At 35.3% G+C, this 25375-nt stretch overlaps 2 protein-coding genes across 9 annotated transcripts in view; one reads left to right on the top strand and one right to left on the bottom strand.

The window, feature by feature from the left end:
* Nucleotides 1–25375, bottom strand: part of LOC150094339 (four and a half LIM domains protein 2-like) — a 235278-nt gene that overhangs the window by 109829 nt on the left and 100074 nt on the right. For all 3 annotated transcript variants that reach the window (XM_090412366.1, XM_090412367.1, XM_090412368.1), the window contains one exon: nucleotides 9488–9671. In XM_090412366.1, coding sequence (XP_090268492.1) covers nucleotides 9488–9671 — 184 coding nt within the window. The remainder of the gene's footprint in view (nucleotides 1–9487; nucleotides 9672–25375) is intronic.
* The window catches only part of LOC150094337 (neuropeptide CCHamide-1 receptor-like), a 262883-nt gene continuing 259420 nt past the window's right edge, over nucleotides 21913–25375 (top strand). For 5 of the 6 annotated variants that reach the window (XM_090412373.1, XM_090412375.1, XM_090412374.1 and 2 more), the window contains exon 1: nucleotides 24136–24263. The gene's annotated coding sequence lies outside the window, so the exon portion shown is untranslated. Of the gene's footprint in view, nucleotides 22044–24135; nucleotides 24264–25375 lie in introns of those variants that run through there. The other variant, XM_090412377.1, reaches the window with a different exon arrangement.

The following is a 25375-nucleotide window of genomic DNA, read 5'->3' as shown; positions in this document are numbered from 1 at the left end:
CGAATAGACTAGTTCAAGTTAACTGCGCATTTAGTTAACAAGCCACGCCTAACAACACAGATAATGCTGATGACCTAGAGTAAAGCTATGCTCCAAGTTTTCAGATTTCTCAACGCGGCTTTAGGATGAAAATAAACATCAACTATTGCAGCTGCAACTGCTTAATATAACATAGATTGGACAGGAAGTTCTTTTTGGGTGTTGATGCGTTCTTTAAAAGAAGTACAACTCCTAACAGTTCTGTTTGCGGACCATTTTGTTCGGACTGTGATATACTTTGTCCTTAGAAACTTGTTTCCCTTCATGACGTTTTCTCGAAAGGCTGTTGAAGTATATAAATCTAGCTTTTTAAATATGCAAATTGCTCTGTTCATAAAGCGAGTGAAAATTTTCGTTTTACACCCTTGAATTATAACCTAAAAATTCAACATTGCATGTGAAAGCACCAGAAATTTTATCAGTGTGTGTGCATATATATATATACAGGGTGTTCGGGATAAATTTGACAGTTTCGTAAGGAAAAAGAAAATCTTCTTTGTATCTATTAAATTTAATGAATTGACAAAAAACATTACAGGCAGAGTTAATTACAATACTATCAACAAGATTTACTCAAAATAACCACCATTAGCATCGATCACAGCTTCAATTCTGCTTCGGAACCTCGAACAAGCTGATGCTACAGTCTCCATGGGAAGGGCCGCAAAAACTGTTTTAATTTTATCCATTAACTGGGCTTTTGTATTACTGGAAGTGCGATTGGTGTCTTTTTCAACTGCGCCCCATACAAAATAATCCATGGGGTTAAGGTCTGGGGAGTTTGGAGGCCAAACATTTGGACTGGTGAAGTCGTAGAAATTTTCAGACAACCATTTTTGACTTTTCCCAGAGGTGTGGCAAGGGGCCGAATCCTGCTGCCATACATACGGCCTACCATTGGCTACCCTTGTTATCCAGGGCTTGACTACAGTTAGCAACTCCACGAACAAAGCCCGAATTCCAATGCCAGGGTTCTTCAACACCTGTTCCTGCAGATTTGCGAGGAATTCTGCTGTACGAACGCAATCAGATCGTCTGCTAGGGATCTTTCTTCTTGCTACATCCTCGTAGTCACCATTGCAAGTCTCTAGTTCATGCCTGATTGTTTTTACTGTATTCAGGGAGCATTGGGCAGCAGTCGTAATATCCTTATTTTGATGGCGGGCACGAATCATCATGATACAAGTTATTCTCTTCCATGATTCAGGTGGGTTCCAGCTATCCATCCTTTCTGACATCTTGTATATGAATGAAGAAGGGTCCAAACTTTTAAATGAAGAGAAGTGTGTGTTAATACATGTAACTTAGGGAAAAATATAATTAATTATAAATATGTCAAATTTATCCCGAACACCCTGTATATATATATATATATATTTTTTTTTTTTTTTCTGAGATCATTCATTTAAAAGCAACATCGGCTATTTCGTTAGCAAGACCAGGATTCGAATGCTGTCCATGATTCGACGAATTTTTTATATGGACTTATCAGGTTGAAGAGTTTCTTTGGCATTATGTGAATAAAGAACTAACAATTATCATATCACTGATGTTTCAGGCGGGAAATTAACCGAGTCCTAACTTGAGGATATTTACGAAATATTTTGAAGCTTTCTCAAGTTTCTTTTATCACTTCTGAAATTTAATCAACTGAATCATGTCTTTTAGCAAAATCATACCACATATGCTGTTATTATTATTATTATTATTATTATACATGTGAATATAGATAAAATACAGATATTAAATATATGACAAGCATCAAGCAAAACATTTAGTCATATTTTTACATTTACATTTTTAATCCAATTGATCGCCTCTGGGGATAGGTCAAAATGTCCTTTAGTTCACCTGGATATGCCGTTAACTCATATTCCTGAACTATATGATGAATGGTTTGGGTCTCGGCTCCACAAGGGCAATGGGGGATTCGGTATCTTTCCTCATTTTGATAGTAAGTCTCCGCATACACCATGACCTGTACGGATCCTGTTAGCAGTCTTCCATATATTCCTGGGAAGGTCAAATCCAGATGATTTTTTAAGAATATTTATGTAGCTACGGACTTCAGGTGATACCGCTTGAGTCCACAGTGCATCCCACTTATTCATCAAGCTGGCATTCTGACTGAGAATATTACAGGCGGTTTTAATGGCAGGTGTTCTGAATTTTAATCTATCAGAAAAAGCATTTCAAATAAATTCATGTATTAGGAGATTTTGGTTATTTAGAATTCTTGTATATTCACGAAGCAGAGTTTCCTGTCGTCGCAATTCTGGAAGAGAAATATGGCTCGGAATGGGGAATAAGGGTGTTCTTCTGATACAGCCCGTTATTAAGCGCACAGTGAGATTAAGTTGAAAATCTAATTTGTTGACGTGGTGGCTATTAAACCAGACAGGGGCACCATACTCTGCTGCGCTGTAGACCAGTCCCAAAGCGGTGCACTGAAGAGTTGTGGCACTTGAGCCCCATGTAGTACCGCAAAGCTTCTGAACTATATTATTTCTTGTACATACTTTAGCAGCGATATTAATCATATATTGTTTATATGAAAGAGTTCTATCCAAGGTTATCCCTAAGTATTTAGGTGTCGGATTAAACGAAATTAATGTCCCATCAACATATATCTCTGGTTTTTGATTTGCAAGTCTGTTATTAAGGTGAAAACAAGAACATTCAGTTTTACCAGGATTTGGTGTTAATCTCCATTTTTTTTTATAGAACTGCCATAAGGCCGACATATCATTTATCTATATTTCTTCAGTTCTTTCTATAGATTTATCACTGATTACCAAAGCTAAATCATCTGCATAAGCAAACTTTCAACTAACTGTTTCAGGAATATCTGCGATGTAAAGACTGAAAAGCAGTGGTGCTAGCACCCGAGCCATGTGGAAGCCTATTTTAAGCACTCTGTTTACTGATACTGCCCTCATTTACCACTATGAAATATCGATCACATAATTTGTTTGAGGTGCCCAGTGTTTTACATGGGATGGTCTTAAGGAATTTGTATGAGTTCCTCCCTCCAGACAGTATCGTAGGCCGATGTCAAGTCAAAGACTGCAGTAGTCTTAAAGCATCTTTGAAACCCTGCTTCAATATAAGTTGTTAAGCTTAGGACCTGTTCTGTGCAGCTACGATCTCTTATGAACCCTGCTTGTTCTATTGGAACACATTCCAGTATTTTCCCACTGATCCTATTCATAAGTCTCTCCAGCAGTTTGTAGGTTGCACTTAAAAGGGCTATAGTTTTCACTTCTGTCTACTGGCTTAGCAGGTTTTAGCACAGCGATGATTTTTGTCCTTTTAAATTCCCTGGGGACGCAACTACTTTGAAGTATGTCGCTAAAGAATTTGGCCTACCACAATCTAACATAAGGAATTTTCCTATATTATGAATTGCATTTATAATATAGGAAAATCTATATTATGAATTCATTATGAATATTATCGAATCCAGGAGCCTTCCTTGATTTGATGCGCCAAAGATATTTCCTCACAAGAAAAAGGCAAGGAGAATTGTGGGTTCTTTTGAATTACAGCCATCATAGCCTTAATTCACGTTTGACCTCTCTAGAGAGGATTCTGGAAAGCGAAACAATATGAGCAGCTATCTGATTTGAGTCGATTGGTGAAGATTTCTTTGGTATAAAGAGTCTTGGGTCGAGCTTCTTGAGTAGCGACCAGGCTTTTCTGCTGGAATGTTTAAAGTCTATGTTCATATGTTCTCAGTATTCTCAGTTAATTGGATCCACTTTTCCCTTCGAGCAGCATTAAGACTATGAAGCAGTACTTCTATCTCAGGATCCGTACTCTCAAGGAATTCCCGATACAGGGATTCGCTTTCGTTTGTCCATCCGGGCACATATTCTTTTCGGTAGCCTCGAGGGATGTATCTTTTTTCCACCTCTGTGACTACTCCACTGAACCGTATATAATTTTTATGGGTTGGGGGAATTCTTCTAAGATGTGCATCTAGTTTCACAGTAAACCTTTCCCAGTCAGCGTTTCCATCTTGGTCTATTATCACTGGAATTTGGGTGCCTAATTCCATTAAGATGGGATGGAAAATCTATTTGGAAAAACCTCCAGAATACGTCTGGAGACTTGTAAAGGTTGATTGTCACTATCAGTGGAGACAAATGTCAAATCAGGGTTTATATTCCTTATTCCAAACTCTTGATCTAAAGGTGCCTTTTTCCTTGCATCAAACACCAAGTGGAGACGGTTTAGATCTGCCCATTTAGCTAATGTTCCCCCATTTTGATCATTCCAGTCATATTTACAAGAAGTATGGTGACTTTTGAAGTCTCCAGAGTACACCGTTGGATGAGGATATGTGTGTTAAACATCATTTGGCCAAGCAGTTGCAGGTGGTTTATACACATTCATAATCATGATGTCCGCTATTCTAACAACGATCTTATGGATTTTGTCATCAGCACAGCATTCTCAATATCATCTGGGACATATGTTATGTTGCCATAGCATTAACTATACGTTATTCCAAGAATATCGTAACCAGGAATTATTGCTCTAGATTTAACTTGGTCTTCAGATTCGATATGTGATTCTTGAATAATAAGTAGATGTTTTCATCTCGTAGGAGTTTAAAAAGATATTGACACTTTGATGCACTAATACCCTCAACATTTCACTGGCAGATACGGATACTATGTCCGATGTTCCTTATCATCTGGTTCTGGGAGGAACCATTGTTAAGGTTTTGAATTGCCATGTGTAAATATGATCAGGAGATTGCACAGTGGTCTGGCCGCCAGTTACTTTAGCTCTTTAGCGTGACCCAAGGTGCACCACGAGGATGCGAGCTAGAATTTCACCCCCATACTTCTGCTTAAATTTATTCACAGACGAAGCACTCCAATCACCTCTTGGCAACGTAGTCCACCCATTCTCCACCCTCTAAGCAAAATATCTACTCCTAACGCCTTTGTTAATTACTCTCTTACACAATTTCCAGAGATCATCCCTCCCTCTCTCTCTCTCTCTCCCTTCCTGCACTGTACAGAAAAAAAGCAATCAGTATCAATCCTATAAAACCTCTTCAACAACTTATATGCTTCTATCATATCATATCTCCTCTAATGCCAGTCAATTAATTTTTTGGAGCCCACAGACCTTCAATCTAGCCTCATAGGAAGCATTCCACAGAAACTCCTAAAATCTTTGTCACTAGATTTTGGATTCTTTCCATCACTTCTTCATCACCAAGGAATTCAGGTGACAGATCTGTGTCCAGATGTGGAATTATTAATGCCTTATAAAGTGGAACACTCCCTGCTTATCATTGTGTTCTTCAACAACCATGTAATTTGATATGCTGTTTTGACCAGCTTTGCAATATGCTCTCTAAACTTGAGTTCTCTGTCCACAATAACCCCAAACTCCCTTACCTGTTACATGAAAATATATTTAAAGAATAATAAAGATAAACTGGAGATTGTTCTCTTGGCATGATTAATATCCCTAGGGCAAAATTAAAATCGCCGATGCCCGAATTCATCTACTCTCAAAGCGTTGTCGTTAGTGCAGTTAGTAGTAGTAATTATGATTCGATTTCTCCAAACATTTAAATTAATCAACTTTTTTGGTTCATTGTTAAATATTCATTTTCATAAAGTTTTGTTCTCGGATTGTTTGCTGACACATCTTAGTCATGAGAAAGATAAGCATGGCTGCTGTTGGCTTGCAAACGTGAGGAAATGACTTTACATAATTTTAATAACATATGAGGTGAATGTTCCTGGTTTTTATGATGGCGTTACGAAACTCGAGACACAAGTAGGATTGCAGCTTATTCAGAATCATCAGGTGTTCCAACCTTGAAATGTCACGAGATCATTGTACATTAATGCCATGAATGTGCTTAAAGTTAGATGATCTCGTGATTAAAGGGTCTGTAGTCACGAGATCCAAACGTGGAGCTCTTTCAAGTCACTTTGGGTTTCCAATAAACAGGGAGGTGGTAATTCCGCACCAGCTGATGAAAATCTGTCACTTATGACATTCACAGGCATCCCTGACATACTGAGATTTAAATAAAACAACTCGCTGATCTTTGCTATGCACTGGGCCAAACGGGTTGGTTTGTGTTCTTTAACGAGACTTTCTTGGATCATTGTTGTACCTTACCAGGAGGCCGAAATATTCTTGAATTTTTTCATCAGAAGTACTATTTTACCCTAATAATCTCTGTATTTCGTTTTCTATCAGCCCTTATTTGAATAAAATGTTTTAGAACTAACAATTCGCTGAGGATAGAAAATTCGTACGTATTTCAGATTCAATAATTAAGATCCACATACATTTCTCGAAAGGGATGATGGGAGTCATTTTGCCTGTCTGTATGCAAGTTATATGGAGAGTCTGATTAGACGGATTTTTTTTTCTTTCTAAATTTGGTACATGGGACTAGTTTTTTTTTTTTTTCAGCGACACTAAGGAGGAAAACATGTCGATATTATGTCTATTGCCATAACTCAGCTCGGACTGAATATAAGTGAACAAAATTTGGGATTTAAGATCCCTATTAAAATTTGTTGAATCTAATTTTGAGTTCATTCACGGTTTTCTTAGTGATAAAATTTTCAAAGAAAAAAGTAGGCATAGAATACATTAACCCCAAACTGGAGGAGTGTAAGTAACTCATTTTAACTTTAAACATATTCCCAGTGTTACTGTTGCCTTAACTACTTATGACACGATTTCTTTTTTCTTTGTTAAGGATGATCTCAACACCATGTGCAGTCGCCGAGACGTTGCGACATTTGCCCTTCAGTTAAAGAGATATGGGTTTGAATTTTGTCTAAAGTTGGAAAAAATACTTAAGACTTTTGAACTAAGAGATAAGGAGTCATCCGGTCTCATATAGAAGTCGTAGGGCTTTTTCCTGGAATTATTTTAAAAAACTAGTCCAGACAACACACAGTTAAGACAATAATACACTCGCCTCATAGCCATACTTGTTTCAGCCGTAATAATAAAATCAAACCTTAACAAGTCATTTGGTTCTGATTAATAGCCAGCTGGAACTCATAAATAAATACCAGTATCAGTAAATGTTTGAAAACGGAGTGCACTCATGGACGTTTATATCTGAGGATTGGAAATAAAATATTTTATGTACATACCATTTTTGTTATATTATGAATGTTGCGCACGATGAATTATCTTCCTGTGAAGTGAGTCGTTTGAAAATTGCACTTGTAAGTTATTTTCTTAATTATTCCTGACATTTGTCGTGACGTAGCTATACATATGTGTTTTACTCAGAGATTGATTAAGGATATGAGACGTGCGTGCGCTGTTCAATTTCATACGTTTATTAGGCAGTTCCATATTCTTATGGGAGAAACAAATCCGAGTTTCCATTAAAAAAATGCCTTCTTATATCAAAGAGAACATTGCAGTTATACTGCCATCTCTCGATTATTAATTATTTTTTAAGCCCTTTCCAAAATTACTTTAACGAAATCATTCTAACCATCTTATAAGCAGCTATTTATTTCTGTTTTTTATACATTTTTTTTTCGGTAAAAATGTATGGGACATGTTTGATACTCACGAAACATTTCTTTTCATCCTCATGGGTAATATATTCAAGAAATAAAAAAAAACATTCATTCAAATTACATGGATCATTCGACGGCTCTAGCGATTTTCCTATTAGTTTTAGTGCTATAAAAGAATTTAAATGCTATTAAACATATAAGCGCTCATAAGAATCATGATTATTTTGTCTTGGACAAAATAAATCGAAACTGTGATCATAGCCTAACCTTGAAATTATAACCTACAGGCTTCACAAGCTGTACGAAACAATACTCGGATTTACGGCACTAAGTTCAGGAAGTTAAATTAGCTCTTGAAAGAGTATTGGCATTTGTCCGCTCAAGCTATTTATGCGCTGCTACTTCTGAGCAATCCCCTAGACTTAATGTTTACTTAACCTTCATCAAAACAGTCATGAGGCCATGAAATTCTGTGATAACACGAAGCAGTTGGTAAGCTGTTGCGCTTAGTGAACTTGATATTTTTGATGACTGTGTCACCAACGGAAACTCAGCCAAATGCTAAAAATGATTTCATTCTACGCCCTCCCTCTATCGCTAACGTAATAAGTAGATTCTAGAAGTTGCCTTGGGTGCAGTATATTTAATTTTAAAGTCAAATTTATGATTTTTCTCCATACGAAAATAGTTTATTAGTAACATTTTTTTTTGTTCTAGACATGCAACTTATAAAAAGGCTGAAAAAAAATTAGCTTCCTTCTGAAAATAAAATTTAATGAACTATGTTCCCAAGAGTTAAGTTCTAGAAGAGCTTCTCTTCCAATGCTGAGTTAGCTGGTTAACTGAGTTAACTCAGAAAACTGTTTTTGACCTAACGAAAGAAACGGAGCGCACACAATTAAGAAACAAAATATACCGAGTTTCTTTTTCCTGATTTAGAAAAGCTATACAATTAGCAAATCGTAAAATTCTAGTTGAGACGATTCAACGGTAGTACTAAGTTATGAACATATATCGAATAACCAAAATAGAAAAATATATCCCAATAAAATCCGTTGCGTCAATTATTACAATTTTAGATTTTTATGATATTCCAGTATGCCTGGTTATCCTTCAAGAAATATCGATTCTTATAAGAAATACTGTTTAGTTTCTATAATAAACAACTGGTAAAGACAATTCATTTATAGTGTTTTTGCAATAAATTATTATTCTTTTTCATTATGTAATAAAAGTATCCAAAACTATTTTATTGTATGATATTTCCTTTCCATTTCTATTTTCGGAGAGGATTCCATCCTACGGATTCTGTTACTACTACTTTATACGCTAAGTGTTACCATTAGAAAACTCTTTCTGTCGGTCACAAATCTGCCGTGGACTCCTTCAGGACTAGAAAAATAATTGGAACAATAAATCATCAGTGGCCTGTTATAACCTCGGAATGGTGCTGAGCATGCCTATAAATAGTCATCCGCTGCTCACCTTATGACTACAATGATGGCACGTGGTCTAAAGACACAAGGCCAGAATAGAAGCATCTTTTATTCGTTTTGGCGAATTGGTTGTCATAAGAAGTTATTATTGCTGATTTCGATTATGTTTCTAATGGCAGAGCGAATGGTTTTGTCAATCCTGACGTATTAGCATTTCTATTAAAAAGTTACAAAGTTTTCAAAGGCTATTTGTTTTTGTTTCATGCAATTTATTTTAACAGAAGATGGAAGTTACGCTAGAGAACATGTCGCAACTTGAATGAGAAAGAAACAGGGAGGATGGTGTTATCTTAAAGAATGTTAAAATGTGCAACTTTTTTTTTGGAGGGCGGGTCATGAATATCATACAAAAGTGTAATATATAAAATTCGAAATTAGAGAATTCTGGAAGTTACGTGTAAAGCAATGACTTACCTTGTCACTACATAACCCAGGAGGCACCCACGAGTAACCATTTTGATATATGCGTTCTTTTGATAAGTTCTGTGTGGAGTCTGAAGAAAGTGTCTTGAATCCAAGTCGGTCTCGGATGCTGACAAGATCTTCATGAAGAAGGTCGTGATTTTCACGTGGACATTTACAATTGTTGCATACTTTCCTGTTAAGAAAAACAAATTTGGCAAAGTTTTATAAGACAGCTTTCAGTTCTCTCCACACACACACAAATTCTGTTTTTAGCTAATATTTCATGTATTCTAATGAATAATTAGAACATTTATATTATCTTGAAATAATGGAGCAGCTTTGAGTAGCAAAAATAGGATGACGATGCGGTGATATTTTATTTAACCCCTTGACATCACAGATTGTGCCTTGACCAGGCACAATCTGTGATGGAAACAGGAAGTGATAGTGTGCTGATTTATCATACACAGCGGAACACCATGAAAAGTAATATGCACAAAGAATTACCTTTGCCGACTTAAGTGTAGAGCGTCTACGCTTACTAACAACATACTTTCAGTTCGATTTCCATTTTGACATCGTCCTAATTCTGCTTACAGGAGGCCTTAAAATACCTGGAAATATTTATTTGGTTTCTAGACCAGGATTCCAATCCCTAAAATTCATCATGGGTGGTATTCACGTAAAATACATAATGCAGTAAGCGTATCATGAAAATACATTACGTAATGCTGATTATTCACTGTTTGTTCATTGGAACAAGTATGTTTAATATTGAGTACTTTTCTAGTATTGAAATTCCTCGTATTATGTAATGAAACTGCTACACTCAAAAGTTCAGATATGGCGTTAATGATATTATATCGTCTCTTTTTTTCATACAAAATGGGTCTTAGTAGAGCCCATAGTATTGTAGTGGATAGCTTATCGTATGAAAGAAAGTATAAATTCATTAAATGTGATATTTTGCTTCAACGATGACAGTCGTCGTTAAGGCAAGCTCGTAGTTCAGGTTCGGCTATGACCAAATGGAGTATTCTTGTTTTAATAGGTTTTGAGAAACTTAACGGAATTAGAAACCGCATAACCAATTCTTAGGTATACCGTATCATTAATGGAATTAACTGAATCGTCACAAGACGTGCTCATCGAGTTATATAAAGCAGATTGATAGGAAACCAGTTATGTGCAGGCACACGCACAATCAAATGCTACAACAACCCGACCTAGGTCCTCAGAGCATGGTATATGGTACTAGACGACTTCCGGTCCAGGTATCATATACAGTATACTGTTTTCTTTCGGAGTATTTACGCATAGTAGTATATCAAGGATGGTCCGGAAGTCATAATACGCCCAGCCCGCAGCACAACCCTGTGCAGGAAAAGGCTTGTTGATGTATCGTACCGTGGCATAAATGAGATATAGTACAGACAACTATATCAAGTATATAGTTACACAAATATTTGCTGAAAACAAGCAGTCAACGGCTAAAATTGGTGCAGAAATTAACTCCTCAGCAGTCAAAACATTATCTAAGCACGACAAATCAGTTCCAAGTGTGCTTTTGCGCTGGCCGAAGGGCTACTGTATGACGAACAGAGAATACAGCAGGCTCATCGTCCCGAGTAGTAACGTTGGTTGGTTGATTACTGTGCTGAGATACACTAATGCTGAAGGAAACCTCAGATCATTCTCTGATCAACTACCTTGGTGCCCAGTGGCACGCCAAGGATATTTGCCGCCCGGGTGCAAACTTTGTATAATCCAAATTACATATTAGCTACATAAAATGCTGCCCTATCAATGTTGCCGCCTGGGTGCGGTGCACCCCTTGCACCCTCGGGTTGGCGCGGCCCCGTTGGTACCTTCCTAATTTGTGGTTTCTACTTTTATGGCCCTTAATCCGGGTTCTTGATCCCTCTCTGTACTTTAAAAGTTTCCGATATTCTAGCCCCTAATTTGGGTCTTATACAAACAACTCGCAGCGTAGATATAAGGCCTGAATCTGTTTAAATTACTCCTAAAAGGCTCAATGAGTGAGCTATTAAGGACGATGCCGTTTGTTTGAATCCTGTCTAGGACGCAGGAACCTTTTTATATAAGGCATTTCAGTCGAGATAAGCTAGCGGGTTTCAGAGGGGATATGGCAGTGTTTTCCTTCTGGATGTTTTTTTATTTTTATTCGAAAAAACAGCATATCCACCTTAGAACACAGACGCAGTTTAACAGAATAATGCACTAGCGTAATTGCTTGCTTCGGCTGTAATTCCAACCATACAAACCCAAAAGAATACGAGGCCGTACAGTGAGTCACAGAACATGACAGCAAACATCCTTGCCTTCAGTAATGTTTATGTTCCATTTTAGAACTCTATACCAGTCTCGGACTATTTGTGATTTACTGTTCTTATAATAGTTTTTCGTTGCTCATGTAACACCTGTTTTGCTTCAACTTAGTTGTTGATATTACAGTGTGGTATCTAATAACCTGCTAGTTGATCGATTTTTGGTTGCATGCTGTTGAAAGTCGTTATCGATAAAATACAAGCATATGTGTTATTTAAATAAGTAAAATTAATAAATAAATGATTAAACAAGTTTTATGTCCTAAACTTTGGGTCATTTCTGCGGTGTGACCAGCTGATTTTTGTATGTTTATGGATAGTTTGTATGTAGAGAAACAAAGGAAGTTTTGATCAGTAACTGCTGTCTCAACTTTTGTCGAAATTGTTGCTGACAGTTGCTGTTGAATTCGTGTTTAGACTTGAATCATAATTAGCATTAGCAAGCGTTTAATATACCTACAGTTACTTCAGCTATGTGCAAAAATCAACCAATGTACGTGATTTCATGATTGTAAAGTTTTTATTTCAATGTCAAGGTTTTACTTTTGAACTTTTAAATTCTTAAATGCACAAATGAATTTATAATAAATTGTTGAAATCAAGCCACGAATTACCTCCCACAGTCTCACCGCATTTCATGTATTTTATCTATCAGGACCAATTCAATAGCTTACTGATAATTAATCCACTTTTGTTAATTCCATAAATATCCATAATTATGCATTCGCTAATAAACTGTGTGTGTGCACTGCTCTACTTAGCGACATAGAGTAGCCTAAGCGTAAAATGTATTAAAGACTTCCTATCATTTTGATGTTTTGAAACTAAATTTAGTTCTCTATATCATTTCTGTACATTACTGTTTCCACATATTATAATTCATAAAACTTTATAGATCTTATCAATTGAGTGTTCAATGAGGACGCCGTTGTTTTTGGATGCGACATCAAAAGTTATTTTAACGCAGCACGTTAAGAGGAGATTAGTTAATAAATCTGTGATTAATAAATAAATTAGTTGATGGGAGAGTTACATTAGACAGAAAATAATCGGCTTGTCCGAGTCGTAGATTCCAATAGCCGATAATGCCGAGATTTTACAGTCATAACAACAATATGGCGTGAATGATTATACTGTCTCGCTTTAACAGAATGTCTATGTAACACCAATTATTCTCAGATCCCCTACTAAGTTTAGACTCTGCACTTATCTTTTTTGATGCACTCTCCTCCGTGGCCTGTTCCAGAAACAACATTCTCATCACCGTTATTCCACAGTATCATCATTTGTTTTCAGTTCATTAGGGCTTCCATGGTATTTCCGTTGATTTTGTTTCCTGATCAGTTTCGGTCCTTAATTATATCGAGTATCTCTGTGTGTGACGTACTTCACAGCAGCTCTTTCTCTACAACGTCAGTAGTATTGTCTGAGTGATTTTGCTGGGGTGGGAAACATTCCAATCAGAAACATACCTGGGCTTGCGCAAATTAGGCGTTAAAACGATGGCCAATTTTGAATTCTTAGAAATAATGTAAGGTACAAGAGAAAAATAAATAAAATAAGTATCTAATTTTGGATAAGTTTCTCTACCATTAAAATATATCTAAATAATATCCTTCATAGCAGCCTTCCCCCATAATAAACTACAACAGAAAATATGTAATGCTTCATAACTCGTCTGCAAAATTAGTTCTATACTGGTGTAAACTGCAAACGATAACGGTAATAAATATAATCGAAATAATACATTTAGTAATAAGCATATAAGTTTATTTTAAAAAAAAAAAACCTGTTGGTTTTAGTTGTAACAACAGATTCGTATATATTTGTTTAAATGATAATTCTGTTAGAGTATTTGAATGACCCTCAGTCAAATACTCCAATTATTTAAACAAAAACAAAAGTATAACACTTTATGCGAATTAAACTAAAATATAACTGAAGCAATAAAACAAACGCGAACAGAGCAACGTGCTAATGTCAATATGACGATGCATTTTCTTTCCATTGTAACCTTCGCGAGGTTGTAGCGCGTGACAAGAAATTTCTAGCAAAATGCCGCAATTGTGGCAACATCTCAAGGATAGGCTCGTGGCATAGACCGAGCTTGTTACTCCTCATCAACGTAATGGTATCGACATCCGGTAGCTCGGAAACGCTTCCATCAGGGAAGTGATTGCATGTCCAAATTGATTACTTAGTCCGTGTTTTGGCCGTGCTTATCTTACGACATAATAAAGTGGGAGATTCCTTCGAATGAAGCAGAAGCGTTAATGGCACCCCTAAAACAAATGACGGAAATACTGCGGGATGTGTTATGTTAAGGGCACGATGGTGACACTTTAAGCGTTCATCTTTTTATTTATTCTTTAATCTATTTTAGTAAAATTAAAACTTTTGTGATTTTATCTAAGATACAGCACGTTCAAAAGTCGTTTTACAATGTCATTTGAAGATTGGCTTGCTTTGTTTCCTGCTAAATAAAACTTATTTCTTGAAGTAAAAATGTCCTTGCGAAAGTCACTGAGTGAACGACACGCAAACCGTACATTTTCCCGTATCTTCACATGCTCAGTTTGAACGTGTTTTACGATTAGCTACATTAAGCCAATGACTATCCGATAGCTATTTTAGGGTGTTACGCAACGCGAAATTCAGCAGAGAATTAATAGTCAAAACTAAGTTAATAATTAATTCATAGAAACCCTATTTTCTGATTTCGCCATAGAACGAACGAAAGGTGACGATGAGTGCTTTATTCAGACGTACAATAGTCTTTCAAAGTAATCCTTTCAGTGCTGACTGTGCGATTTTAAAATAGAAGCTTAAATATATCAGCCGAATAGCATCCAGACTGATTCTCTTTTCTATGCTTTATTTTAGGTCGTTGCACTTGTTTTTGGAAGTACCCGAAATTTATACAAATATCCATAAGGGATATATCGTTGCAGTGACAGAATACCAGAAGCTGGATTTAATCTATAACATTTAAAGGAAAGAAAGATTAATAAGCGCTGCGACAAGTAGCTTTCGAACTCATATTAAGAAAGCTTACATCCAAATATTTTACGTACAAATTTATGGAAATGATTTCAACAGTGAGAAATATTTTACGATCAATCATAGTAAATTATGAAGGGTACGATGCAAGGACCAATAAGTATTATACAGTCAAAAAAGTAAGTCAAAACAAATTCTGATTAGAGAGATATGCTAAGCCGATATTTATTTACTTATCTCTTCATTTTAAAATTGGTGGTGACGATGACTTCGGTGTTACAATATAAAATAGTGGATGGTAATATGAGGAAGATGAAGGACAGAATAAACCTCGTGAAACTAAAACGTAATGTTATCGCATTTGTATATTTTGAAATTGCCCTAGTTCTTTCATTAATTGTATTTAAGGTAGCAGATTTGTCAGAATGTGGCCTATTAAGGTATAAATATAAAATTAAATTAGAGCTGTAGTTAAAACAGATATAATTCACTCCCAAATTCTCATAATAATAATAATAAGACTATCCAAATGAAGTGACTACCTTCAATTAGTCATGATTCCTCGTTAATTTTAAGCAACAAAGAGTAACTATTATTTTAATTATTATTATTATTATTTTTTTTTTGCTATGGTACGATGATCTTTCCTCCACCGAGCATGTTTCCTAATACAACTTCTATAAATGAGCAGCTGAATGCTTTACGAGTAAATTTCCTTATCGCATGCCAGTACGATATAACAGCTGACATTCAGAAGACAGATTACAGCAGATGGCTAAGTACACGCAGGTATCTTAGACTAAGAAAAGTGTCCTTCACACTGAACTAGAAATCGCCCGGACGTGAATAGAACTGTCAAGGTAAAGAAAGGAATTGCAAAATTCCCATAACACTTAAAAATTAACCGCTACTTTCTAAATGTGGCTCTTGCATAACAAAATATCTCGCTTTCTACGTCTCTCCACAGGTGTTCTTTCTAAATATATCTTAGCGGATGAAAGCACCAACTTCCTTAAACCTGATATCATTCCATCTTAATATTCAGTGGTTCACCTGTATCTTAATGAATTCTTGTACACCGCTTTAAAAAATGTTTCGTATACAGTTATTTTAAAATAAGATTGAAAAAAGTCTTCGACTTCGCAATTATACTAAACATTTAGTGAAGATAAACAGAATTCTCATTAACGGAAAACGAAACATTAGATAAAGAGAATTTATCTAATGTTAGATAAATTTACGTTAGATTACGACTTTCTTTAGACCACGAGTTTCTTTGATATTGTGCTATTTGAAAGACTGATTTTTCTATTTCTTTTTTTTTCTATTTCAAATGTTGTGCTTTGCAGAAGTTCTCCCTTTTCGTGTTCCTTGTTTTAATGATTATAAAATACTACAACTAAAATGTTTGTATTTAATAGACTGCTTAATTATATGATGATAGAGCTCTTAAAGAATTTACTAGGTTTTCAAACATTCCGATAAATACGGCTTCCTTAGATTTTGACCGTATTCGGAATAATCAGACGTATTTTTTACGTTGCTTAAATTCCACACAATCGGAATAATTAACGTTGTAATGGGGGGGGGGGGGAGGAAGAATATGCTGGTGACAGCGCAAGTTGTATCATTCAAAAATTATATTGACTGCTTCATCTTCTGAAAAATTATCTCACACGTAAAAGAGATTAACTCTTGCGAATGAAATTCCCCACTGAATTGTCATTGACTCTACCTTTCCCAGCAATAGGCTCACTGTTACATGTTATGAGATATACGAATGATATAGAAATCTTTCTGAAGTGAGTGAGTGTTGTTATTTGAGATTATGGTCTGAGACCAGTGTTTTATCTCTGTTAATTGCCTGTGTGTCGTGGGATGAAACATAGTTTCCGAATAGTGAATCCTGCCACCTATATATAACACTAACTCATCTTCCAATGGGGGGGTTTAAAGGTTATTTCGCATCCTAGACTGGATTTAAACCTAAGTTTTTAAACGTTCTGTTCAGTAAATTTGGATTAAAATGACTGACTGGATCCACTTTTTTTTCTTAACACTGATCTCGGAAAAGTGGTAGAGTCACTGGCCATTTGAAAACAGGCATATAATATTGAAATAAAAGTGTAAGCAAGATGAGACACCCTCTCAAGATTCATTAGGCGAAGGAAACAATCAGGTTGGTATTAATCTTAATGTAACTGATTGCTCGTTTGAATTCATTTTTGAAGATGTGACTAAGAAAATGTCTCCTTCTAGGAGAAGTAATGTCCATACAGTTATTAAAACATAAAAAAAAATATCGAACTGCAGGTCGCTTCCGCTGCCCAACTCTCCAATTGCGAGTTCGAATATCACTAGGATAGATACCTATCAGCGTCTTCATGTGGCACATGCTTTTTATTATCGATTGTTAAGACCCCTTTATTTGAAGCCTGAAAAATAGTTTTCAAAATCTAGAGGGAGGTGGGGGGGGGGGGCTCCAGATCACTTAACCCAAGATAGTAAGTTACTATAAGTTATCCGCTTTTCGTGGATGAGATCGACTTTAAATGACTACATAGTAGGTATTGACCACCAAATGAACTTTAGTATGAATCTTATAATATTGACATTATTATTGCAAGATTAAAATTAAAAGAAACACGCGTATTAACCACAGTGAAAATTATCTAATTGTAAATATTTCATCCTAAGTATCTTAGGACATCATCAGTACAGTAGTTTAAACAATAATAGGAATAACATACAGATTATTCCTATTATTGTACACAATTTTGTATGACAATTTCCCATACTTCAGGAATAGTAAGAACGTCGTTGCGGTTTAAATTTGGTCTGTGTAATAGGGCTTCAGAACTTTCTTTGTATAAAAGTTCATATAAAGATCTATGTAAAAGTTTAGACTTTTCCCAATGGATCCTATGGCTTGGATTTTCAATTCCGTGTTGAGAGAGGCCAGATTTCTGCGGTTTAAGAAGACGAATGTGGTCTTGATGTTCCGAGATGCGTTTCTGAACAGACCTACCTGTCTGTCCAAAGTAAGACAATTTGCATGAGCATGGAATCTCATGAACGCCAGGCAACATCAGAGGTGAGAGTTTGTCCTTAGGAGAAGGTAACAAGTTGTAAATCTGGTTGATAGGTTTGATGTTGCCTGGCGTTTATGAGATTCCATGCTAATGCAAATTATCTTACTCTGAAGAGACAGGTAGGTCTGTTCAGAAACGCATCTCAGAACATCAAGACCACATTCGCCTTTTTAAACCGCAGAAATCTGGCCTCTCTCAACACGGAATTGAAAATCCAAGCCATAGGATCCATTGGGAAAAGTCTACACTTTTACATAGATCTTTATACAAACATGAATGTTTATACAAAGAAAGTTCTGAAGCCCTAATACACAGACCAAACCTAAACCGCAACGACGTTCTTACTATTCCTAAAGTATGGGAAATTGTCATACAAAAATTGTGTTAAATAATTATTATTAGTTTTACTTTAGCACGTTACGCACGTTTAATGAGGTTCTATTGTAATCATGCTCTGATCTCACCACAGGTTTCGTTATTTAAAAAAAAAAAAATTGCAAGATGTCGTCCCTAGTTACTCTATGGAGTCTCATCGAAGCGGAAGAGATTGCATTTAAAAATAATAGAAACTGACCGAATCGAATATTTTGTTAATGAATAAACGTTTATGACAACCACCTTTACTGAGACAAGTGCTTCAAGTTTAATCAGTAATGCAATGCCGAAACGAAATTCTCACTAAAGGAGAATTTTTTGTGTGATAAATAAATATCATTACCATTCTAAAGGGTTTCCTGTAGATTTAAGAAACATCCTGCGCATATAGTTCCGCAATAAAAAGATATTGCGCATCCAAGGTAGGATATAAAATGGCTATGGCTAATGAAATAAGTTTTTCCTTTCTTAGCCATAAAGTTGCGTGACATATAACTTGAGCCTTTAAGGGACTATTATCACTCGAAAGTTAACTTGGTGCAAGTTCTGTATTTATTAACCTGAAGAATCTAATGAAAAATGCTCGTAGGCTGTGGCTGAATACGAACAGCATTTAGGTTATATTTATTTTATTCCCAGTTTTTCTCATTTACCTCCTATATTTTCTGTGTCTCCTGTAAGAATTAAGTTATCTACTTTAACGTACATAAGATTGTTAAATTAAACAAGTAATAACAAATCGGTGAGACAAAATATTCAGTAGCAATGCAATCAGCAATACATACCAACAATATTTGAGGAAAAGCTATAAAAAAAGCTAAAAATCCGAAAAGGGAGCTAAAGTAAATGATATTCAATCAGAAATGCTCAAATATGGAGTTATAAAAGTCTCATAGCGGCTGCACTGTATAATTCAGAAGGTACGGTTAGAAAGTAGAATTCCGGATGATTGAAGAACTTTTACTGTGCTCATGTATAAAAAGAAAAATAAAACTTAATGTGAAAATTATAAGAATTTCTCTACTCTGTGTTCCACGTTAGATTTATTCAAGGATACTTAAAGAAGCTAAGGAAAATTGCAGAAGAGAAGCATGGAGAAGAATAAGCTGGGCGGGTGGTTCTGGCTAAATAGGTGTTGTCTGGGTCAGATTTTCACTTTAAGACAAATGGTTGAGAAATCACAAGAATATAACAAGGATCTCAAACTTTTATAGATCTGAATAAAGGATATTACAAGGAGCTAAGAGAAGAACTGTTCAAAACACTGCAATTTTATATGGTCTAAATGGGACATTATACAGAGCGGTAGTCTGTATTTAAGTTGTGAGCAGTTAGAACTGAAAAAGGTGCAGGGAGATTGCTCAATGTAACATACATTGCAAGACAAGCACGCACCTTATGTCCACTCGTATCCATTATTTATATGGATCATCGCTAAGGAAAGCAACACACACCTGTCGTTAATTTCAGCTCTGTACTTTATGAACATATTATTATTCCCTAAATAAGAAATCCTGTAAACCTGCGCGGGATTCAACTAAAATGAATAAGTGCTGTAACAATTTTGACATTGAGATCATCAATAAAAAGGCAAACTACTGAAATTGGCTAGAGCGTGAAAAATATCAACTCTATTACCAATGGAGAACCTCTAAAATAAAAAAAAAACAGTTATTTAAGAACAGTTAATAAAGATGGCAAACTAAGTGCAGGAAATAGATAATACAATAAGCAAAGCTGGTATGCTGGGGAGACATTTGAAAAAATTTATATGGAATAAGAGAGAGAGTGGCCAAAACACTAAACTAGAACCACGGATATGAGAGTTCTGATTAGAATTAGTGGGATGATCAAATGGTATGAATGATTGAATCATATTAAAAACAAAGAGGAAGAAACTTGACATTCTTAGCATTCAGGAATGTGTGAGCAAAGGTCACACAAATAGAATGAAAGAGTTCACAAAGCAGAATTTTGACCAGAAAAAAGACCCAGAACGAAAAACCAATATCTAATTGGTAGATTGATGCAATTAGAAGTGGCTTAGAAGACCAAAATATAAGATCTAAGAATATTGGGGTCCTATCAGATAAGAGTCTGCGCGGTTAGCCTAGTGGCTGTGCGCTTCGTAACCATATGCCTGGGGAAGGAGTGTCCTAGGTTCGATTCCCGTCGACGACGTGAGGAGCTTTAGGATCTTTCTCAGTCATAGTCAAGTTAGCCGGTATTGGGCGTGAATAGCAGGTTTTTTTTTCAACTAGTTTATCTAGGATTTTTAATCCCGCAAGCAGGCAAACCGGTCCCGTGAACACACAGGCTACAGTACGGCAAGGAAGGCAACGGGAAACCACCTTGCACATAATAATTTCCCCAGCATGGTAGCATATAGCTACCACCACCAGCCGTATGGGTGAGGGAATAGAATAGATCAGAAAAGACTAATTTAAAGAAAAATTGTTGATTGATAGGAAGTTAGTATTTCCTGTCAACATTTTTCTAATGTTACCATTTGCTTTAAATTATATGCTTACTTATCGACAGTTTTTTTTTTTTTAAGTCCGAGGCACAGGTATTTAATAAGCTAATAGTTTAAATATAATCATTCTGACATTTTCAAGGTGACTTAATTGATTTAATATATTTTTTGATAGGTATTTCAAACATGATCTCATTTTGTCCGTCTCTGTCGTTAAAACAATAAAATAATATTAAGGATCTGTGGTTCTAGAATAGTGCACCAAATATATTCATCGTACGATGAGTCCCTGTATCAGGAGGGTAATGAAGAAGATCTCCTTCTCACCACTAATCCTGATTCTAAAGCATCATCAGGTCTTTGTGTGCGCGCCGCTGAACATTCTTAAAGCAGAAACATACTCAGCTGCAAGTATGTCATTCGTTTTGAATGGCAACAACACAGGAATTGCAACATTTTGTGAAGTCATTGGTGGCGCTCTATCATCCTGCTGGTAAATCGAACAAAATGATTCATTTGTATTCTTAAAAGCAAGTCAAGTTCGAACCGATGTTCTCGACTGACCAAACTTACTGAATCGTGATGGCAAAATCTAGGCACAATAAAAACTGCAAAATAGTTCTGTAGCCATACAATTAGAAAAAAAAAGAAGCTATTAGAATTTCCAACAGGTCAGTGCACTATCGCTACGTTTTGAAATATTTCGAGAAGCACGTTACGAATTCGCCTTGATTGGTATGTTTTAAAATATTTATTACACTTCAGTATGTCAAGTAAAATATAGCTTATCAATTTGCCTTCATCAATATTATTACTTTTCTTATTTTATTATTTATTTTCAGCCGATCAATTTACAACGCATAAACTTTAGATTAAAAACTATAATTTACAGTCTCTTTCATTCCATAAATATACATGGATGTTATTTTTAAGTCTTCAATTAGGTTTTGTTCTTCAGTCTATTCTTAAAATGAATTAAAAATGGTATAAGTTCCAAATCTGAGATACCTATTTTTTATTTCAGGCCTTCAATAAGCATGATGATCACACACCGTGAGATAAAATTCACATACCACCTAAAGACCGTCGCAAAAATCCATGCCCAGAATGGGACCCGAACCCACAGCCCGTTGGGAAGTGGAAATGCGATCTCCTTATACAACCAAGTTTGTACTTTAATATGCCAAATAAGATTACAGGAAGTTGACACATTCTATCTCAAAGGAAATATTTAAATTCCAAGTTATTAGGAATACACAGTAAGAAATATTTCGGTGAGTATTCTATTTCTATGAAATGAATTTATGAAATCCGCATTTTGATATAAGCACATTGCATTTGGATTAATGAATATTTTAAGCCGAAAGTTTGTATTCTTCAGCTAGCAGATAAAAGCATAACTAAAGGACTATAACTGTCACTACTTGTTATATATTTATATCAACATCTTTTTGATATAAATAAGACATCATTTTTGTGATAAAGGGGCAAACCAGATGGTTAACTTGAACTTTGTTTCTAATTACAAAAAATTACTTTATCCCTAAATTACTTAGTTTATAGTTTCCCTGTTTTTATATTATTTCCAAATTCGTCACTATATATCGCTTGCAAAAATATTGAAATATATGCAAAAAAAAAACTATTCATATCTAGAAATGAAGATAATGAAACCAGTCACCTATCATCTATAGTGATTGCACACTGGATAAAATCTCTAGGGTTACAGTAGACGCTGCAAAGTCTTTCCAAACTATGGGTGTGAAACTTTAGTTTCAGAAAAATCGAAGTTCCATGGGCGTATATTTTTGTTTGGTTTTATATTTGGTCTAACATTTTAGACACTATCGCTGGTCATAGATTTACTTTCCGAGGATGACTAACTTTCGCTCTTATGATTACTGAATAAGTTGGATAGTACTATTGAAAATATTTAAGTTATATGTTATCATCTGTCAAAATATGCGATGTTTGTTTTGTTGATTATATAGTCGAAACTTATTGCCATAAGTTTCGACCATCTTGGTTTTGAAGGACTACATTCAATTTCCTTTATTCGTTTACTCCTAAAATTTTCCTTAAGGCTGACTGTTGAGCCAGTCTTCCCTGTTACAACCACAATATTCTGTTTTAATAGAAAGCTAAGACTAACATTTTGAAATATTTTCGTCTGCATTTTTGACACCAAATAAAGCAAATTCTGCTGTGGGTGTAATTTTTATCTGAAAACTTAAATCAGTTGTAATTTTTCTGTCGCTGGTTTACTATTTATTGATATTTAACTATTTTTAAACTTACTTCGCATGAACGAGACCAGATGATCACAAATTATTTTTGCTGTTGTAAAAAAAATGATTATCAAAAAAAAGAGAGAAAGGGAAAAAAATAACTAAAATTCTTTTATTATTCGTGGATGCTCTGAGGACTAATAATTTTGCAAACTAATATTTCAGCGAGGCAATTATTTCATGAATTCAACATTGAAGACTTGTTGACGTATACTTACAATAGAAGGCTTCTAGAAGCAACGCTAAGAGATCTTGGATGTTTGTGTGGAGTTTATGGTTAGCTTATCACAGCCGCCAAGTTCTTTAGAATTCTTCATATTAGGTATTCTATATGTAAGGGCACTTTATACAATATTGACACATCCTTTTATTAAATCGCCGTTGTTTCTCAGGTTCGCGTTTTATATCGCAGTCGGAAGCCAGTTTCACAAAGAAAATTCTTGTACTACTTTAGCTGCATAATTTTAAAGCATTTCATTTTATATAGTCTTTTTTTCCAGTCCCACCTGCTGTTTTGTCATTTCTCATCTTGCCCTTTTAAGAATAAGTAGAACATTAAGGATCTAACGGAAATAAACATTCAAGTTAATGTCTTTTTCTTTCATACGTGGTCTTTTTTTGACTTTGCACTTCGTTGTGCTATTCGTATCATCATTAGCGCAACAAACACTGAATCGTTTCTTTTAATCTGCTTTTATTATAGCTAAGATTTACCTCGTGCCCATACGCTTATTTTCATGATACCAATATTTCATAACTGCTCTTCAGTCTTGTGATAAGGTCAACAAAAGAAAACCCCATGAAATCCTCTTTAATAAACATTTTGCTAGTTATCGCATCTGTCGTACATCTTAAACATGACGCGCGCTTGATTTTCTGCACTCGCCTTGTTTGCAAGGCAAACACTGGCTGTCGTTATCAGGGAAGTGGATAATGTTCACCTCGCCCATTAGCCACACTAAAGTTAGAACGGCAACTCTAGCATTAATCTTGGGTAAAAGGAAAGAGTAAGCGATGTTTTATTTATCTCGAAGTTTGTACTTATTTAAGTGTAATACTTAAGAAAATACTATAGTAGTTCAGGACGGTTTTTGAGTGCTTTTGCTACTAATCCACTGCACTTGAGAAATAAGGATTGCGTATTCTCAGACTATTCGAACAAGGAGTGTTTATTAACGAAACTGATAACAGCAGACTGCCTTACAGGTAATGTCCTTACGCAGGTTCCATGTTTTCAACTACTCGATGATTGCATGAAATTTGTTAAAGTTGATTAAGACATAAATTCAGATTGTCGACTCTGGCCTTAATAATCAATCAACAACTTGCTAGCTTACCACTTAGTGCATAATGATATGTAACGATAAAAATCAGCTCATGACAGCAGATTCTATTTGTTGTCGTTTAGCAAAATAGTCGAATTGTTAACATGACATCATACTCTTTGTTCAGATTCAAACCATTCACGTTTTTCTACATTTCTCTCAAACCCTGTCACAGTAGCACCATGTTGAAAAACACAAAGCTGTTTCATAAAACGCTACAATCGATGAAGTATTTGCTTTATCCAAAAATGTTACTATATGTAGACATTTTTTACCAAATTTTCCAATTAGGAAAATTTGGCAACGGATGTATGCTTGGTATGGAAAAAAATGACGCATGAGGACATAACTTCACATGGCTAAACGACTATTGTTTGAGAGAGAGCGGGTAGAAATGGTTCAGAATATAGTTTAAAAATTGAGATAGCGTAAGAAACAAAAATGACGGTGATTGCACTAATGTTATCTAGAATAAGGTTTGACCGCTCCTTTTATTAAATTTTGTTTTATGAACGTTCCATTATTTCCATACCACAAACTGATAAAATGATGCAATCTGAAAGCCATGCAGTAATTCCAGTAAGACAAATATATAAACTGCATAGGGACTTGGATCGAATCCGTCATGCCATATACCGGATTACTATAAAATGTGTATGTGATAGAGATAGATTGGGGAGCGCTGTTCAGATGTTATGAAATATTCACGTTTGTAAAAAAAAAAAAAAAAAAAAAAAAAAAAAAAAAAAAAAAAAAAAAGAGAGAGAGAGACTCGATCCAAAAGAAGTTAAATTCTGATCAGAACTAAATATAATCAGTATTTAGGCAACCTTTGTATTGCTATTGATTGTTTCTAAGGTACTAAATACTTATTGACTTAATCAGTCTGATGTATTTTGCTTTACAGAAATTAAGTGATTTTGATAACATACATCATTTCAGTACTGAATAATAGGCGTACAAGTTCCCAGAACGTAATCTCTTCCCCCCCCC

Source organism: Typopeltis vanoorti, chromosome 22 (genome assembly GCF_054136105.1).
Source record: "Typopeltis vanoorti isolate ZY-2024b chromosome 22, IOZ_Tvanoo_1.0, whole genome shotgun sequence".
Classification (NCBI taxonomy): Eukaryota; Metazoa; Arthropoda; class Arachnida; order Uropygi; family Thelyphonidae; genus Typopeltis; species Typopeltis vanoorti.
This window is presented reverse-complemented; position numbering and strand designations above follow the sequence as displayed.